A 20,868-nucleotide genomic window follows, 5' to 3' on the forward strand; every position below is an offset into this window, starting at 1 on the left:
TGTCAATTACCAAAAAGGCCTTTACCAAAAAAAGCAGTTTATTCCTTTTTTAAGATAAAAACATCCATTTGATGAGAAGGAAAGGCCAGGCCTAATTCAGATTGTGTTTCCATTAATCGACTACTGTGTTCTTTATTAGAACCATATCCGATGTAGCCAGTATTGCCACCTGCTGAAGACACATTCAGCCAAGTCTCTTTTTTTTGCTCCAAACCAATTAAAGGAAATGAGCCTATTCAGCTTAGTTTATATGACTTGATATTTCAAAAGATTACTTTAATTTGGCTTCACAATTGGGTGGTCAGGGCCAAAGGACTGTTTCAGCAATTATGTGAAATATATCTCTACTCAAGTTACCTAGTTCTTCTTTGGATGGTCTTAAAGGGATAGTCTGGTGATTTTTGATGGGATGTTCAGTCAAATAGTTTTTAGTAGTACCTTATCAGCCATGACATCATTCATAGAACAGGGAGTGTAAGCTAATAAAAACAAGGTCCTATTTTATATTTATTTCAGGCTAATTAAACAGCTCTTTTTTAAAAAAATGTCATAGTGGTGTAAATGAATGCTACATTAGCTAATATTAAACCTCTATACTTTTGCAGGGCACCACTTGTTTAGATTGTCAGTTTTTTGTCACAGATGTATATTCCATTGGTGTTTAGAGGCTGCTGAGTATCTGCCTGATAAGCGCATGTAGTCCGTTGAAATTTACTCAACTACCGGTGAACTGATACATTCATCAACTTCAGGACACAGACTTTTACACAATCTGTACTCATGTGTAGCAACATGAATGTTGTTCAGTTGAGGAAACAAAGACAAACTAAATATATGCTGCCAAGCCAAAGTATAGATGTTTAATAATAGCTAATATAATGTTCTTTCACACTAGTATGTAGTTTTTGAGAAGGAGCTGTTTCATAAGCTTGGAAAATGTTATAAAACAGGCCCTCATTTCGTTAGACTTTACCTTCACCTGGGCAAAGACGTTTGCCCTTTTCATGCTCTATGAATGATATCATGGCTAAGAAGGTACTAATTATTCATGACTATTTGACAGAATGTCACTTCAAAAATCACCAGATTATCCCTTTAAGAAACCTTAGTTACTCTCCGCTCCTTTCCACTCTCTAATGCACATTAGTTTGCTGTATGGTGGATATTATGGCACAGAGCTGTGGGGTTGATGCACGGCTGTCAGGGAATGTTAATTTACACACAGGACGGTCATTTTGACCTCCATGTCTCCCTGAGCCGTGGGGACGAGATGCTGACTAAGGGCGGCTGGTCTCACCCAGGGGTGAACAATGTTAATGTGATGTGAAGAAGTGCCGCGTGCCTTTTTGTTCATCTGTCAATGCTACAAGGACGCGAACACCTATTTTTTTCTCTCCCGCATTCCCATCATTTCTACGCCATCACGCAAACACAGTGACCAACACTCATCAGCACACAATTCACTGAGCACTTTAGACAGATGCGTCACACCGCTATGAGTTAAAAAAGACAACCAGCCTGTCTGACTGGCACTTGTTCTGCTTCAACATCTTGAGACTGAACGCTGTGTGAAAAAGGGTATTCATTTTTTTATCCAAACCTTTTTATGCTTCTTCGCTTCAAAGCTGTGTTTTTATTTACATCTTGGAGAACACGGATGTACTCCTTGGTTGATTTTGAGTATGAGTGCTTGCCAGATATAGCAACAAAGAGAAGGCAGGATATAATAAAAGCCATATGAAATGTCACAACAGTCCCTCATGCATGAGGTACTGACTTCTGACACATTGTGACACTCACGCACTGTTTTCAGCTGAAAACATCTCTGACTTGAAGGACTGGCAACAGTATTCACTGCCCTGTACTGCCTTATGCCAGTATTTATAGTAAATGGGTTCTTTGTAGCTAAAAAATAGTTCAGGGACTGTTTGGCTGAGGGATGTTGTGCGTTTGAGCTGCAGTCACTCACATTTCATGCGCTGTGCCCAGACCATGCCAATGACAACAAGTCTGTGGCCCGAGGCTCTGCGCGCCCTTTTTATCGCCATCAAATCAACCGGCCCGAATGTCAGAGCGTCATCTCTGGCCGGCATCATGGCGACGCCAAGCTAAATCATCGTCTTGCACTCAGACACAGCCATTTAACCGTCAGTGTATGTCAAGCAGACAAAGGCGTGAAGAACTAGCTGCAAGACGGCTCGTTCACACACACAACTTTCCCTGACAACAAGCCCTCACCAAGTCTAATCGCTCTGGCTGATTCGCAGCAGAGGGGGGACGATGCTGTGCTTTCCCAAAACTGCTTTTTACTATCTTCTTTGTGATTCAGTAAAACACATGGGAAATAGTCTTTTAGCAGTGGTTTGATCACATCATAAATAGTGTCAAAACAAAAGTAAAGGTAGAATCAAAGAAAGTTTGCCTAAATCTGTAAGCTCTTTTTGCTCTTTTTCTTTTTCAGAGGATCCAACTCAAATTGGTAAAGGCATCGCTCTCATCACTGTGCTGGACATAAATGACAATGCCCCGGTTTTTGCCATGGACTATGACACTGTCCTGTGTGAAAATGCCATGGCAGGACAGGTGAGACCCAGAAACATCAAGTTGATCTAGCATTCTTTCTGTTTTCTTCTTCTTCTCTACATTTCCTTGAAGCTTGAAACACAAAGGCAGCCTGCTGATTCGCACAGCCGTTAAAAAAACTCCTATTCCTCACAACAACTACACTGTGCTCAGTTTCCACTTTGCAGCTTGGGGTTATGCAAGGTTGACAACATCATTAGTAGAAGACACAACCTTAAGATTTAATAGCAAGAATTGTAGGTGTAGCCATTCATTAAAGAAGTTCATTTTATTTACTTTCTACTCTAGATGGACTTACCATTGCCCAGTGTAATTAAGTGATCATGATGCAGGAAACCAGGGCAGAAAACATATTATGATATTATGCAACAGCAACCAGTGCAATTTCAGGGCATGGAAATGTTCTCCAGAACTAAAAGAACAGGAAAGAAGCTGTGTCCATGCATCACATTTCCCCCAAGCATTTGGCCCCATTGTTGCCGAATGACTTGTGTGTTTGTGGCGGTGATTTGTCTGCTCTTGGCATTTGGAAAATACAATCAGAGGCAAAGTCTAAAGGAGGCGTGTGGACCTGAATAAGCACAATTGATCACAATGATGCATTTTATTGGAAATGGCTATTAGGCCATTTTAAATATGTTATTTGCATTCATATTTCAGAGTTGTTTGTCATTATGCTCATGGGTGAGTGAACAAAAATAGCAAATGATTTCATTTGCAAAGATGAAAGACCATTTTTTTGTTCCTATGTGCATTTTGCTTGACCATATAGTAGTTCTTTTTTAAAAAAAAAAAAGTCACGCAGCTTTCCATGTTTCCTTGGTGTTCTGGCTTTGTTGCTGCATTGAGGTTTTGTATGTATAATTTGTCCTATTTAGCTGCATACCAACATATCACTGAACTGAAATGTAGCTCAAATTTAGGTATAGGGCATTGTAGCTGCTGGAATAAACACTTTTTAAAAATTAATTGTACAGTTGGTTGTTTAGGCGTGAACTCTAACTTGAGTAATTGTTTTGGAGTTTATAATTCTACCATAATGTTCTGACATTTGTTGTTTGAGAAACATCAAAATATCAACTTTCAAATTCAGCAGATAGTTTGTACACCCCCCCCCCTCTGATGAACGACAGCACAAGAACCAAAACAAACTCATTCCTCAACAATCATACCAGCCCGAGGGACTTAGCAGCAGCCATTTCCAATGACAGCATCATCAGGAGGAAAAGGTATAGCAGGTCTGTAATTACTCAGCTGACGACAGATTGCTTACCTTACCACAATGATAGCTGGGCTGCAAAGATCCCCTTTGGTGTATCCAGGGGCTCCTCTATTGTAAAGTGTGAAGCTGCAGCTGACAAAAGCCTCTGTTCTTATTCATAGAGCAAGTTGATGTGAAGCATATAAATTCAGTCAATATAAGCTTAAATGTATGCAGTCAAAATGAACTACTTTAGCCTGGAGCTTGTGTAAACTTGATATTATAGTAAAATCACTCCTATTATAAAAATGCTGTGTGGAAAATATTTGCTTTACTCAGCAGCAGTGAAAGGTTCCACAACTTTCTGAATGTTTGGCTGAGATAAGAAAAATTTCTACTCTGATCTAAAGTAAACAAATATTTAATTAGTTCTTTTGCTTTCAAGCAAGTTTAAAACCTGACTTTTAATGAATTTAAATACAGGCGTTATAAAGAACAAGGAGTCCACGTTTAAATGTACAGGTCTATAATTAAGTTAGAAATGTTATGTTAGCTAGGAAGTCAGTTTTAAACTTCCTGGCTTGCAAGACAGTTTTTTTAAATAATTATAGCTAATAAAAATGAATAGAAATAAAACAGTATAATGCAAACAAAATAAAACATGTTTCATAGGACATGAAGATAGTCAAACAGAAATAGATGGTGAGATCTGAATTTCAAATGTGTTTTTATATGTGTTTCCTCTTATTTTACTGAAAAAATTAAAAGTCTAACTTATTCTTACATCCTGTTTGTTTTAAATGGGATAAATTTGTATGCTTTGTCTTCTTCTTCACCCAGTGACTTGCCTCCACAGAAAAGCAGGGCTTGTTTTTGTTTTTATTTCTCACTAATTCCAATTTCTATTCCATCCCATTCAAATACAACCTTCTGTTCGGCAACACTGAAGTGTACCAGTGGGATCACACCTTCAGACTGCATAATGAAGCCAGGGAAGATGGAAATTTCATGATGAAATTTACACCCAAAAACACATACAGAGCAAAGGGAAGGAGAGAGGGTTGACATTTGAATGTGAAAACACAGTTTGAATTACAACGAGGTGTCGACTGTCTGTTACCAAACAGACTGGGTGGACTCATTACCCCTCAGATATGTGCTCCACCACCTCCCTGATTCCTAATTAATGAAAATGCTCCTGTTGCGTACTGCATGTGTGGCTGTAGCAGTGAACAGTCGGCTCTACTAACTGTGTGTGCTTTCCTGTAAAGCTTTGTTAAAAATTCTCACCCTGCCCACAGGTTGTCACGCCCATTGGCCTATTCACAGCTGTGACAAAGATGAAATAATAATATTTGCCAGTTGGGGCCAGAGTTGACTGTGTGGCTCTGTAGCACAGATTACCAGGGAGTGCTGGAATGGAATAACCTGCCATTTTTCAGGCCTAATTAAGGCAGTCGTGTGGCTCTGGCTCTCTCCAGAGATGCCACTTGTTACAGTTCATTGGTGTGTCTGTCTTATGCCATAATATAAATTGATCTCATGATGAGGTGGAAGGGGCAGGGGCAGTGTGGACTGTGGGGATGGGTAGAGGGAGGCTCGCACTGTACAACCACTTCATTGTAATTATGACACACATGAGTGAAATTAGGATTCTGCTGCTCGTAGTCTGCTGACTGCCCCTCTATACACTCCTGCAGCTTTTCAAAAAGGGTTTTGAATGTTGGATCCTTAAACACTGGCTGTAGAAGAGATTTAAGTTTTAATCATAACTTACAGGTACATCTTAGTTTTGTCTGTTGGCGAGATTACACAAAAACTACAAGGCTGAACTTCAGAGGTACATCGACTGATTGATTGACTGATGTATTATATTAGTTTGACCATTTTTATAATAATTGTAAATATCTGTGCTTGAGCATATTAAAGGGTAGCATGCTTTAAAAGGTAGATTATTTGTTGGTAGAACAGTGTTGTTGTGTTTTTGCACGTCCCACAACAGGGGCAGTTTTTGCAACAAAGGGTGCTGTTTTTGGCACAACTAAGGGAACTTAATGAAATTTCATGATAATTTAACACTTTATCAGTTTGTTGCCTAACAGCAAAAAGGCAGCAGGGTCAAACCCAGCCTTTCTGTGTGGAGTTTGCATGGTCTGCATGTGCATGTCTGGATTTTCCCCTATATACTCTGATTTCCTTCCACAGTCTACAAACATGCATGCTAGGAAAATTGGTAACTCTAAATCAGTGCAAATTAGAGCTTGAATGTCTTGTTTGGCTCTATGTGGCCTTGTGGTGGACTGGCAACCTGTCCAGGGTGCACCCTGCCTCTTGCACAATGACCTTTGGAGCTAGACACCAGCGCCCCATAACCCAGCAAATAAAGTCACTGCTTTGACCGCATCATCACTACAGGTCTGTGTAATTTTTAAAGCATCGTAGACATCGGCACAAATTTCTTTAGTGGCTTTCTTTTTCTTTTTTTCTAAATCTAGTAAATTACAATATGTTTGAATATGAAATAGTTATACATAGAAGCAATACATAAAAGCAAACAATTAGCTATAAACTGACATGATTTCTAGAAATTGACATGAGTCTTTTAAAAAGTCCTTATCAGCTGACCTCTATTCAGTTTTATGTCCTGTAGCAGAAATGTGAAGCATAAAAAGGTTAAAAAAAGAACTGATTTAGGTGCAGATCTGAATCATTTGCTTCAACAAAACACTGCACTTTAGGGACAGCTGCAGCAGATGTGTAGCTGAATTGAAGTTCAAACCCCACATTACCTGATTGCAGTATATTGGAGCTAAACGACTCTCTTTCTTTATATCAAATGTATACATACATAAACGATCAAACATAACTCTGTATAATGTCCTGAACTTTTGCATATTTGGTTTTAATTCTCCTCGTTGCAAAATCCATTTAACTTCTTTTTTGTTGTTTTTGTTCAGTACAAAAATAATGCAATGGAAGATGCAGTGTGGACATACAACCATAACTTGCAGTATATATAAGTGACTCCTAACACCATTCCAATGGTGAAAATTTATGAGCAAATAGAATGAGAAAAGAAATAAAAGCTAACATGAGTCTTAAACTAAGAAATAGTCAAGTTAGTTTAGATTTTTAGCAACAATATGTGAGGATGGTCCAGTTTGCTTATGAACATCTTTTATCAAAACTATATATCCATTGATTTACATGTATTGGTCCCATTTAGAAAACATTTGAATGTGCAAACTGTCTTAAGTGCAGCAAAAAGTAAGTCTCAGATAGGAGGCACTGGCAAAAAAAAAAGTTTCCTCAACTTCCTCTGATGAAAACTGCTTTTTAAACAATTTCTTAATTACTGTACAGACCGAACTGTCGCATCAGTCTCCAAAGAGCAGAAAATATCTTCTCACTTTCAGTTGCTATCTAAATTATCAGTTTATTATAGGTGTTGCGTCCTGGTGAAAAATGAAAAACAGACATATAACAGCGCAAGGGCCACAGAAAACATTAACTCTGTGTCTGTTCTATAAAAAGACAAAGAGTATGGAGCAAATTTAATATCAGATCTCACCAGAAGATGCCAGCCTCAGTAGTTTTGCCTTGTCAGGATCATGTCAACATACTCACTCCTGACAAGATTAGTCTCAGCAAGTGAGTCAGACAGTCGGCGTGAACTGACGCCCAGACAGAGTGAAAGGAATTGAAGATGTTTACAGATGTCTTTCATTGACCAGGATGTATTGATTCCCAATGAAATGTCTATATGCGTGTGTGTTTGTGTGGCAGCTGGGTGAGACGTGTGAGTGGGTGCTGTTGATGGGTCGGTGATAGAAGCGCTGGGTGTTGCATGTGGGTGATGTTTGGGGCGTCGATGTTGTAGGAAGCAGCACGGAGCAAGGGGTGTGAAAACAGCATGCCCTCCACTTCCTTCGTCAACACAACCCCTGGTGACAGCTGTCATATTGCCATGGCAACCAGTGCCACCTAGTTGATGCGATGCTTATTTATACTCTTGGTTCAACTTTGAAGTGGCTGGCTTGATCTTATTGTATGACTCATCTGAGAGCAGGGCTTTAGGTGGCTTAAATGAAAGGCTCTCAGCTGCTGAGCCACTCATATCCTGTTCGGAATCGGATAATTACACTTTTAAGAAAGTCTAGCGCTTATAACAGACTGTAGACTTTAGAAAAGTGGAAGAAAGGAAATTAAAATGCAGCTCAGCATGTTTACTTTGCGGGTATTAACAAGAGGAAAGTGTGATATGAGGTTGTTATCACTCAGATTGTAATTTGTCAGTCTAGCCATGCTACATTAGCTGACATTACTTCCCTCATTAAATGGGCCACATTTCAGATCGTTTCTCTTGTCAGTTTTCTAGCTCAAAGGAACACAGCTGTCTTCTGTCAGGGTTGCAGTGAAATATAGTCATTTAGGTTCACTAAGATATTTCAGGTGTTTATGAGAGTTAAACTTTGATTGTTTGATCTATACACCGCTGAAAAAAAGGCTCATTTTACTTGGCAGAATTAATGTTCTTTGTGCAATTACTGCCAGTGAGTGCAGAGTGAACAGCCAGGATTTCATCTATGAGGTTTCAGCTTCATCACTCAGGTGGAAGGATGCCTGAGGAATCCAAATAACTGCACCCCACTGGGGATGGGGAGTCCTAAATCAAAAACTTCAGAACCAAAATTTGACTTTGGTTTAAAGATTTTTCTTAAAGCCATGATCCTAATCATTTCCTCTTTACATCATCTGTTCTGAAACAGTCAAAAAAAAATTATCCACATTGTCTGTCCAAAAAAAAAAAAACACCATCTCAGATCAAAGACAACAAACAGGAGTTCAAAATTTTGACAGTGACTTTGAATTTAGTGAAATAGATAATAGATTTTTATATTCACGTCTCTAACTGGAACTTGTGAAATTCTCAATCATTTCCTAACATTTAACATAATATAAATTCAGCCAGTTTATGATGGTTATTTGCACAGAATCCAAAACCTTTATAGTATAGTTTAGATCATAATAGATGTGATCAAGATATCTAGAATTGCTTTTAATGGTCACTATGCTAACACCTCGTTCTCACCCAGATGTTCCTGTTTAATTTTGATCAAAGGTTGGCTATTTGACACACTGTCTCTCTATATTTAGGCTGTTTGTTTGTTTTCCAATAATTGCATCTGTATAATGAAGTGTAGTGTGTTTTTAATAACACGTTTTCTATTATCAGTCTGCTGTTGCACTGTGAGAAGTGTCAGCTGTAACGTTTAAATCCTGTTCACGTACCTTCTAACTTATTAGCAGCTTCCTTACTTGATGACAAAAATCTGAAAAAGAAATTAATAAGAAGTTTTTTTATGTTTGCATAATTTAAATTTGGAAAAAGGTCATTGTTCACAAAGAGGCTTACTATGGTGTCACTTAGGTTGGGTATACCATAATTTACTGGACAGATGTCATTGTTAGAGGCAGTGCATTACAGGAGAGTACTTTTCAAAATCTGGGGTCACAACCTTCATAAACCTTTACTTTTAAATAAAAAAAATTATTTAAATTTACCCTTACACACACACACACACACACTCCCTTTAAAGGGTGTCTCCAGCAAAAGTCTATCAAGTTAAAGTCAGGAAAGTTGCAAGGCATTGATTTATTAAAGAATAATCAAAACTGAAACAGCAGAAACAGAGATACACTGACCTTGAGGTCCTAGTGCTGGTCAAGATCCAAAAATACTTCATTTACATACCGTTAAATTCTGGATAGTGTTTGGCTTCGGGTAATTGCTCACAATTTTGAATTCTGGATTGCTTCTAACCTTATTTTTTTAAACTTAAAATAACAAATGGTAAGTGGTTTTCTGCTTGTTTTTTATGTATTGTTTTGTTTTCTTGGAACAATATAAATTGTTCGTTTACTTGATTGATAGCCAATTCAGACATAATTGCACTGCTGTATATTTACCATCTGATGATGGTTTTCAGAATATATTCATTATGACACTGCAGTTTACCCCAGGACAAAGAGCGACTGAGGAAATTCTTAATTTTAAAAAGTACCAAATTTATGTATCTGGCATTTAGTTGTTATAGGCTAGACTGTCCTTTGGCTTGTTCAGACATTTGGTTTCTGTGAACAGGTTATGAACAATTAACAGCTTACATGTTGTAGATCGTTTTTTGAACAACCTCAGTTTGGAAAAACAGATATGAAAAAACTCCAATCTCAAACATTTCATATGCTCAAATTTCAAACACTGTTTTATAAAACTATTCCTTTTTGCTACTTACCTTAAATGTATGGTTATTTGCAAATCCAAACAGCAGCTGCAGCACCTCTGGTACAATATTATATAATTCTAGCTGGAATTATTTAATATATCTGCTAGAGTAATTACGTAACAGGAAATTTATGGTGTAAGGGTTTATTAAAAAGAGTTCATGTGAACTGCTCTGAATTTTTTGAGATTGGACCTGTTTTAAGATGGCAGCAATCCTCTTTGGAGTAGCCTTTCGCTCATCAATCACATCAGAAATAAATTATATGTTCAAACTGAGTTCATTTAAGGAGCTTTCTTTAACACGTAAGACTTTATTTGTTCACAATCTTTCCAGAGGACCTCACTACAAATATCTAAACTACCTCTCTAACACCTAGAGTGTAAGTGTTGTAATTTGGGACTCTTATCTCTATTTTTGTTTAATGTGCACATTTCAACCCTTTTTTCAGATTAAAGTCTTAATGACTTCTTGCAAGTACTCTAAAACATTAATATTTGGTTCTCAATTAGTCTTTCTGATCATGCCAACAACTGATTATGCAATATGCTTAAAGAGCTCACAGGACAAGTGGCAGAATTAAGCAGTAAATCTGAAAAAAAAATTAACCAAGGCTTTATATCTTAACCTATTCACAATAGTTATCTTCTAAAGACAATATGAATGCATCTGTCTTTGCACAACTTCAAACAATCCTTTCATTTGGTTCAAAGATTTACCCAGCATCCCACCAGCATCAGTCACATTGTTCAGCCAGACATGAAAGAACGACTTACTTAATTTTTCTTTTTTTTTTAAACTTCTGTTTTTTTACATAGATAGAAAATGTATTTTCTCTGCATTTTACCATTTCCGAGCGATAAAGGAAAAACTGACACAACACTATAATTATAGCCATATATACATACACCCACTGCAACGGTAAAACCAAAGCTTCTCACACTGGAAAAAATAATCAAATGTAATCCCAGTTTGTTACAAAGGTAATACATATGATAATTTGTGTTCGGTAAGTGACAGCATCCTACTTGGAAGCTTTTTATACTTTCTATAAGGATTAAGCTAAGACACAGCTTTGTAAAATCTTTGACTCAAACTGTGACAAAGTGCAGCAAAATTTTCATGACACACATTTATGCAAATAATCTGATAAGATACTGTGCTACCTTTTTAATGGAAACATAACTAAATAAGTCAACAAATGATCTGACTAGTTCTCCAGCACGCATAAATGTGTACACATCCAAGCATCTGCTGTGTACAAATGTTCTTACTCCCTGCTCGAAAGCAAGAAAAAGCATCACCATTTTCCTTTAGTATCCTCTTGATCTGACATGCAGCCAAGTGTAAACTCAAGAATCCTTTAATTCGGTGATTCATAGGCCTCCTCAGTCGTGCCTTTGCGACAGGCACCAGTCGGCTGCTGCAGTTAATGTCTTTCAGTGAGAATTTATGTCTGCAGCCGTGCCTCTTTCCTCCTATCTCCTACTCAACCCATTAGAGGATTCCCCACCAAAGGCTTGCCGGAACGCCTTGCATCAGAGCAACGCTAATGAAAGGCATTATACATTACAAAGTGTTTGATTTAGGGATGATTTACAGTCCTTTTCCCTCAGCAGAGAGAAACGAAAACCTTTCCTCAAGATAAGCTCAGAATCCACCTGTGATATTCAAAGGACATCAAAGGGTTCAAATTGTGTATAGGATTCATTGTCGGCGTAAGGAACCAGAAAAAAAAGCTTACTATCAGATGTCGAATTTCCATAACAGAGTGCGGGGCATGTGAGTTATTATCCCAGGATCAATGGCAGCTTTCGCGATATGCAGCCGAGCGTGCATATGCTGCATGTTTGGGTGCTCAATTGTTGCGTCTGCCTGGCACTGATCTGATGCTGACACAAACATCACTTCTGTCTGTTTATACAGAGATTTCAGATGTTGTTGAGCTGCAGATGATAACCTTATTTTTATTTATTTATATTTTTATTTTTTTTCATATTTCTGCACCCCTTTATAAATTTCCCTTGCTCTGCAGAACTGATCTTGAAAAAAAAGAAGTATACGACCAAGAATTTCAATTTTTGCTAAGAAATCAAGTAAGATATTCATGAGTTTTCGCCCCGCCTGCCAGTTTTAATAATTGGCAGGATGTCGTTTGCCACCTACACAAACACTTAATACCTGACAGCTTGCAGCCAGCAGCATTTAATCACAGCTGACAACTGATAATCCATGTCTCAGCACTGATGGATCATTGACTTTTTTCTTCTTCCTCGCCCTTCTAGTTTTTTTTTTTTGTTTTTTTTTTACTTTTGTTTTTTTGTCCTGATATTAGACAAAGAGCTGTTTGGGCTGGTAGATGTGATAATTTAGTGTGAAATGCTTCTCAGAATCTTTTGGATGCCATCCATGGGTGCACGTTGTCACAGGGTTGAGTTTCTAAAGATTCAGGAAGCTTGATCTAAATTTACAAGGACACTGCTGCAGTAACACCCACTTTGATGGCTGTCCCGGTGGCTATCACTTGTCGTCCATATGGCATCTCGGTGTGTGATGTGCCTCTCATGTACAGCATGTTCTGAGAGAAATTTTCCCTTTTTTTCCTCTCTGCAGCTACTTGCTGAAATTAAAGCTTTTTTCTGCTGAAAGAAGATAAGTTGATTTTTAGAAATTGTGTTTGTAAGAATAAAATAATCATTGCATACATGCTGGTGGGTGTAAATAAATTGGTTTATTTGGTTATGTTTCCTGCTGGATTTATAGTTGTCAGCACTGTTATATAATAAAGAGAGTAATACTCTTCAGTTTTTTGTTCAGACGCCGGAAAAAGTGGGGCAAAACAAACAAAATGCACTTGTTTAACTCACAGATATGAATGCTTGTCTTGCATCGCCTCGAGCAAAAGAAGTCCTTATCGTGAGTCATTTTCATTTTTAATAATGATGTAGACGTGCTGGGCCGCATAGCGTACGCATTTATTTTGGACAGCATTAGTGTCACTACATGCAGCGGACTGACCTGACATTGTATTTATTTTTTATGGAGTGCTCAAGGCCAGCAGGTTTGATGGTGCCTGAGATATTAGAATCAAGGGATTGTGTCTATATTCATGATATTGGGATTACCAGACACCGGGAACACACTTTTTGATTGTATCTTCTAAATAGAGTGGAAAGCTCCTCTAATTTCCCCCCTGAAAGTAAGCATTGCTGCTGTGGTTATTTTGGTTTGTCTTTCTTTCTCTAATTACAGACACAAAGAGGCATGGACTAGTATGAGATTCTGATGTTATGAAAACCTTGAGCAAAAATACCACGATTTCAATGCATCCCTGCATGAATATGAAAAAATAAAATGAAAAGAAATGTGTCAGATGATAATTGATTTTATTTAAAAATAAAAATGCTGCTACAATAATACAGCACCTAAAATAATATACAATATTACAATAATACAGCTTATATTTTAAATACAAGATATATATACATCATACATTTTTCTTTCAGCTGCTCCCTTGTGCAGGGCTCACCAGAGCATGCAAACTCCCATGAAAGGTTTGGCAATTGTTTAACGCCAGAGGCCCTTCCTGCCACAACTTGGGTTTGAACCTGCAGTCTCAGGATAACATGACCACCACCGAGCTACCACAGCCCAAACATAAAGACAATTAATGATTTTGTAAATATATATGATTTAGAATACAAAATACACATAAGAAGAGTATGTTGACAGCATTACTTCCTTAAAATCAACACTGCAAGCTAAACAGATAGTCACCAGGATGTTTTAAAAGACTATATTCTTATGTCTAATTTAACAACGTATCAAAATACTAAAAGAGAACAGTCTTAGCTTCTTAAAAGAATCTTCCATAGCTCTTAATTTTTTCCTTGATAGTGTTTACAAATTACACAGTTTTTAATTATTTCAGCACATAATCAAAGTTATATGGCAAAAGGATCTGAATGACGGACAAAGTCATAGTGGGTTTTTGCAAAATATGCTGCTGCGTTTTTCATTGTATCTCTTAGTGTTTCACAAAAACACTAAAAGCAGAGTTTGTTTTCAAAGAGCACCACTTTGGAAAGAGGTTTTAAAAATCTCAGTTTGTATATGTGAGTAGACTGGAGGTGCAAACACAGCACCATGTCATGCAGTGTCATGTTTTTTTCCCAACTGGAAAAATTTTCAACTTGCAGCAACCTGTGGGGGAGGGGAGTGATATTCTATGGTAGAAACAACTGAAGAAAACATTGCACTGTGTCTGACATGTCATTAAAAACATTTTGAATCTTAGAAATGGTATAACACTAATTTTTTGTGGTTTAGAAACCATAACTTTTATACACCTTGGCAAACTTTAAAACCAAAAACCAGCACATGGCTAAACACAAATAAATGGTTTTGCTGCATATTTGACAAGAAAGTCACTTAAAGAAACAAAGAACAGCAACACTGACTTTATAAATAACTTTTAAATCAATCCTCATTAATTACAGGTATTTATAAAGTGAATTTAGAACTGAAAGCATAGTACTCTTGTCAGTAGTAGTGGATGGATAGCAATCAAACGTCAGCGTTGCTTAAAATGAAGAAAAATACTTTCTCTTATTTAATTCTCATCCGCTCTTAGTGTCAAGATGCAAATAAATCAATGGGCCTTTGGCGAAACACATTTAGAGATTTTAACTCTCACTTAAAATGTTGCACCGAGTTCAAAATGACTGAATCATTTTTACTGCTTCCGCTGACATGCAGTAAAAGGTGAGAACATTTCCCAAAATTCTCAGGTTGAACAGCGCTTTGCACAGCACTTCACGTAACACATCACTTTGACTCACTTTCCAGCATTATGTTGAAGTGTCTTCACTTAAGAGCCAGACTCTGCAGCTTCTTACTGCCACTTGCAGCCTGTTCCAAAGACAAGTCAGTCTTTATAGACATCCATAAAAAGCCCAAGCTTTCAATCTTCATAGGAAATATTTAGTCTGCTATACATGGTGTGGTTTCACTCACATATTTACTATGAAATATTTAAAAATACAGCATAGGTAAAAGGCCTGTTTGGTTTTACTGTATTTTATCCATACATACATACATACATTTTCTTTACCCATTTCTCCTTTTCGGATCACGGGGATCTGGTCCCTATCTCCAGCAGTGCCTATGTAAGAGGCGGGGGACACCATGGACAGGTCATAAGTACTGTAATTCATACTTGTAGAAATTGATTTTTACCAAAAAGAACATTTTAAATGTTTGATAATACCTCATGATTTGAAAAATGAGTGGTCAGTTATCAATAAGAAAACCCAATCCTTTTGTATTTTGTTTCTTTGTGTTGCATCATGAAAGGCAAAGGTGTGTTATTGGCCTCCAACAGTTTGATGGGTTTTTTTTAATGTGTTGTGGTCTGAGAAACCATGATCTCTGTACAATTATTTGGTTTCTTAAAAACACTTTCTAAAAGCACACACTTCATTCCTGAAAGGCTGCCGAACTCTTGCCAAATAAGCACTTACTGTACTTGAGGAAATAAATGACTCAAATCCAAAGCCAAATATCAAACAAAGCTTTTCCATTAGTCAGTATTGAGCCAGTTTTCATTAATTCACTTCCACTTTTGTTTGACTATTAAAACACATTTTATGCCTTCAGGTGAGTACATTGATGATAGAGAAAAGAGAAATGAACGTACAAAAGTTTGTTGACAATGTGTTCATTGAAGAGATGCCATGTGTAGGAGAATAAGAGCCACATGGACTTACAGTATAAAACAATGTGCAGTTTCGGTGAACACCTGATAAGCTTGTGGGACCAGATAAAGAGCAGCAAACCCACTGATTTTAAATGTTGTTTTTTTGTTGTTGTTGTTCTTCTCATCCTTAGGTGATTCAAATGATCAGTGCGGTGGATAAAGACGAACCTCTGAGCGGCCATCGCTTTTATTTTGCCCTGGATGCACCTGTTGCTGGCAACCTCAACTTCACGCTGCGGGACAACAAAGGTGTGACAACCTTTAGTGTTATTCTTTCATGTACCTCTCAGGTTACATTGTTTTAGTGACAGCCAGAAATCTATAAGTTGAGAAAACCATAAAAAGAATCCATTACCTATGTCTAACCTTTTCACAGAACCTCACTTTGAAAAATTTGAACTAACAATGTAAAATAAATAGATTTCCACATTTACACAGGTTTGGAAAGACAAAGGAAATGGTTTTTAAAGACAGTTGAAGATCTCTTCTCGGAATTTCTATCATTTACTGACGTTTGTTCCACAGTATTGATGTTTATAATTACTAAGAACAATGCTGTGAAAGGCTGAAAGTTTGATGTAAAAGAAGATCATAACTTACATATTTTTGCTAAAGAAATAGCTAGCTGTAAGTGTTTTGATTTAAAGTTAGAACGGAAGTTTTGTCAAACAATATAAGTATATAAGAAATGCACAAGCTTTCATTAAAAGCTTCAAATGTCAGACCTTTTTCCTTGCTGCTGTTAAATCAAATCCTTCCTGGGAAAAAAAAATTGACAGAATATTTCAGAAACTGTAAAATGTGTTGGGTAAGATAGGTATTGTTTGTTTGCTGCTTACCTTCTTTGAATCAGGCAATTGACTCTCTGCTCGTTGCTCATTTGAGCTCTCCATATCAGGTCACAATCCACTCTCCAATTAACTTGTAACATACACCCCGTACATGTTTTTGCAGCATATCTGACACAGCCCACTTTGTGATACAATATAGTTTGCGTTCAAAATGTCTTTACCCGTAATGCACAAGTTGAAAACTGCTTTTGTACTGTCATAATCTCTTAACCACCTACACAAAAAGTGGGCAGCAAACTTAATTTTCATTTTCTATAGTGCTTTAAAGACTCCTGAGAAATTGTGCTTGACTTCATCATTACGTACCACTACAAATCCCCACTGCTTTGAAAAAAAAAGAAACCTGTGCAGAGCTGATAGACTCTCTGAGGTGATGCCCTGTGTTGTGTTGCCCATATGTGTGTGGGAGATTGGTTGAGGCTGTCATGTTACCTTTCTCAAGGTGCAACACGTTTCTCAAGGTAGTCCGCATGAGTGCGCACACGTTACTCATTGGTCTGGATGTTTGCAGTAACCTCTCAGCATATTAACACAAATGCTGATTGAAGAGTTTTTGATAGCTTGTTGAAGGCAGGTAGTGTTTACATTGCATATGTGGGCACATGTAGTCTTGACAAACTGAAACTCTGTACAGTAAGAGGTTTTTTACCTCTTTGTGACGATTTTCCTACTCCCCCAATGAGGTCCACTTTGACCTCTGATACTCAGGCACAAACGTGTGATTATTTGAAATAATTAGCCTTGGCTCTATTAATTATTGCAGCATTTCAGTGTTCAGTGTTCAGAAAATTTTAGTCTTCAAGCTGTGTATTGCCCAAATAGTCAAAAAGAACTTTTATCACTGTACAGGGAAATGTAGGACAGAGGAAGAATCACATCTCTTTATAAGTGTTTGAGGTTTATAAAAAGAAGTATTAGCTTGTCTAAGTATACACTTGTTCTTATGAGAGTACTATAATAATGGTGGCATTTATTTGAACCGCAAGTGCTTAATTGACGACTCATGATGTTTCAGCTCATGTCTACCAGATTCTGTCAGGTTGACTGCAGTTTTGGTGCATTTTTGATCAGGATTAATGGTTTTCTTATCAATGTGAGTAAAATCCTGCATTGCTTTGGTCCTTTTGAGATTAAATGAGCTGTTGCACAGGGGGTTTAACCACACTTTTCATTTGTCAGTTTGCATTTCTGATCTGTAAATACCTATAGCCCTGTCACTGAGTTCAAATTCCAGATTTCAACTATGCATGACCAGCTGCAACAGCAGCAAATCTAGAAATAGTACCGGCAATATGGGTGAGGTTAAGCCTCTATCTCAATGGGCTGGGACTGTTGGCGACTACATGGGTACACAAAATTGCAAGAAAATACACAAATTTTCCCTTGTAACCACACTAATTTGATACTTGTTGCACCTTTTTGAATGTACATAGCTTCTAATAAAATGAAACATCCATGCAGCAGTCCAGCCAGGTTCAAGGTGAATTTCTGCCACTGGCATCAATTTTGTAAGTATGTGGAGATAAAAGTCATTGGGCTATTTTTTAAGCCTGTTTAAAGTTCCTTGGACGCGGGGGCAAGGCCTTGTGTCACCTGCACAGAAACGGAGAACCCTTGTGAACGTTTTGATATGTTTTGGAAAATCTATCAGAAATGCCGTTCACAATTTGTCACCAACAGACGCCTCTCTGTGAGGTACAGGCATTTGAGAAAGATTCAGGTGATGTTTTAATGGTTGAAGATTGATGTTTCTTTATAAAAAATATTTGGGTGTCAAATCATCAAACCATTGATATATTGGTTATACTGATATAGTCTTTATAGCCAGTGATAATATAACACACACATGATGCAGTATTTGGAGCCCTAGAAAGGTATACTGGAAAAGATGATTTTGCAATGAATTCTTATGCAAGTTTCCTTCCAGTATTTGAATGAAACGTTGTGGGGGTTTTTTTTCCTTCAATTTGGTTCTTTTATAGGAATAAAATAAACAAAAATCACAAAGTAGATTTTCTACTGGAAATCAGGCCCCCAAACGGGTTTAGGAGGATTTAACTAATCTGAGTAATCTTACCAGAAGTTTTTCCTTCCTGTCAAAGATGAATAGAAATTGTTGAAACCAGCCTGAATGCAATTTATCTACTCTTCATAGGACTCCATAGGATTTTCCAGTAAAAAGCAGAAAAAAACTCTTCCTTAGCAGAGGTCTTCCTCATTCAGTGTGCTGGACTTTAAACACTAAAAACTAACAACAAACCCAAGCAGAATGTCCAAAGTCTGACCACTCAAATGTTTGCATATATGCCTGAAAGAGGGAAAGTTTCCAAAATTTTATGAAACGATTTGGTAGATGAGCGGAAACTGTTACAGCAACAATGTGGAACAAATTGGAAAATCCCTGAATGACATACCACTTTGGTTCTTACCCAATTTATTCTAAGAGGGATGTGTCCTTGACCTAAACATGTTTTTTCATATTTAATTCTGCTTAACAAGTTAGATCTTTACCCACCTATTCCACAGTTACCAGCGGTTTTCCTCTACTGTCATCCATCGTAACATTTTTAATGGTACATTTAGAAGGAACATTCTCAGAAAGTCCCCTCTGCTCGCTAATTTTCCCTTTTTTTATTTGACTTCTGAAAGCAATCTGTGCATGCCACCCTCCCCAGACCAAAGGCAAAAACTTTCAAGGCGAATCTACATTAAAGTACTGCCTGTTCATTATGAGAGCACATTAGAATCTATTGATACAGCTGTCATATAATGTGTTTTTTTAAGTTGCTGTAATAGTTCATTGTTTTCCTCACTCTCATACACTAAAATGTCTTCTTTTTCTTACCATCAAAGCAAAGCTGTTATTATTCAACAGGTGGTCATGACAAAAGAGAGACACCACCGTGTGTCCTATAATAAACTGTAATAATGGCACCATCTGTAAGCATTTATGTTTTTAAGACTGTAAAATCTTTTTAAAATGTACAAGTGAAGCAAAGGTTTTATTACACAGCTAAACTTCCTGCTGGCTATATATGTTTGATTAATGCAATCTGACTATTCTGTTTTCACAGACAACACAGCGTCCATATTGACAAAGAGAGATGGCTTTAGGAGACGCGAACAGTCTGGGTATCGACTGCCCGTGTTGATTACGGACAATGGAAGTCCTCCCCTCAGCAGCACAAACACACTCTCAGTGCGCGTGTGTGAGTGTGACTCCGATGGCGTGGAATTTTCATGTGGAGAGGTGGCCTACACAGCGACTGGTCTGAGCACTGGCGCCCTCCTGGCTATTCTGGGCTGCATCATCACACTTCTGGGTAAGAGCTATATGACCTCAGTGTGAGAAATGTAAGTCTGTTACAACTGTTTGTTTGCGATGCAGCTGTAGAGATCAGAACAGAGGTCAGAGTAGACTAGCTTACCGAAAAAGGTTAAGGTGAATTGTTTGCTGAACTGACTGTTTTTGTGTTAGGGTTTTTTGTTTTTTTTTACTTGACTGGAAGAGATAAATACAAGATAAAGGGCACGGTAAAAACTATCCAGGGAAACATCATGCATTGATACATGTACGTTAAGTGTGTGTAGAACATGAGTTTCTTGCAAAAGCCACTTTTTTTGAAGTGCTTGCACCCCTCACTGACATGCAAGCTGTGATTATTTAAAAGAAAAACAACAACAATTTTTTCAAGCATTATGCAAAGTGGGGATTTTGATAAACCTTGTTTTAGGTCTACGTAAACTTGGCAAAGATTTAAAGAAGGTAACAACTTACTTTGTGCATGTTCATTGTTGCTTTGTGCTTTAAAAACCCCATCAATTAGGCTGTTTTTAACTTATTCTTTTTCAAGTCTGTCTTGCTTTGTCCTGATTGTATCACCATTAAACTTTGTTGAGCTGAAAAGGTTAATGATTGAGAGGATATGGTGAGCCGTGTCAAAAACAATATGAGCTCTAGTTATTTTTGGGAGAATCTTTAGCCAGTTAAAAGAAAAAAGAGTGAGAAATCAATACTAGAGCATTGAGCGTCAGCAGAATGAATGAATCTTAACCAGCAACGACCTTGAGAAAACAGGAACTTAACATCAGCAGCATCCCTAAAACACATTAGTAATTATAATTAGGAAAATACATGCAAAAAAAATTAAATGATGCTAATTTCTGATGTGACACTGTGTTAAGGTCTAT

The 20,868-nt window shown here is 37.5% G+C and overlaps 1 protein-coding gene across 2 annotated transcripts in view; it reads left to right on the forward strand.

Annotated features, from left to right (window-relative positions):
- Positions 1-20,868, forward strand: part of cdh7a (cadherin 7a) — a 134,913-nt gene that overhangs the window by 101,192 nt on the left and 12,853 nt on the right. For both annotated transcript variants that reach the window (XM_017406800.3, XM_025003884.2), the window contains 3 exons: positions 2,462-2,583; positions 15,958-16,075; positions 19,752-20,000. In XM_017406800.3, coding sequence (XP_017262289.1) covers positions 2,462-2,583; positions 15,958-16,075; positions 19,752-20,000 — 489 coding nt within the window. The remainder of the gene's footprint in view (positions 1-2,461; positions 2,584-15,957; positions 16,076-19,751; positions 20,001-20,868) is intronic.

This window comes from Kryptolebias marmoratus, linkage group LG21 (assembly GCF_001649575.2).
Source record: "Kryptolebias marmoratus isolate JLee-2015 linkage group LG21, ASM164957v2, whole genome shotgun sequence".
Taxonomy (NCBI): Eukaryota; Metazoa; Chordata; class Actinopteri; order Cyprinodontiformes; family Rivulidae; genus Kryptolebias; species Kryptolebias marmoratus.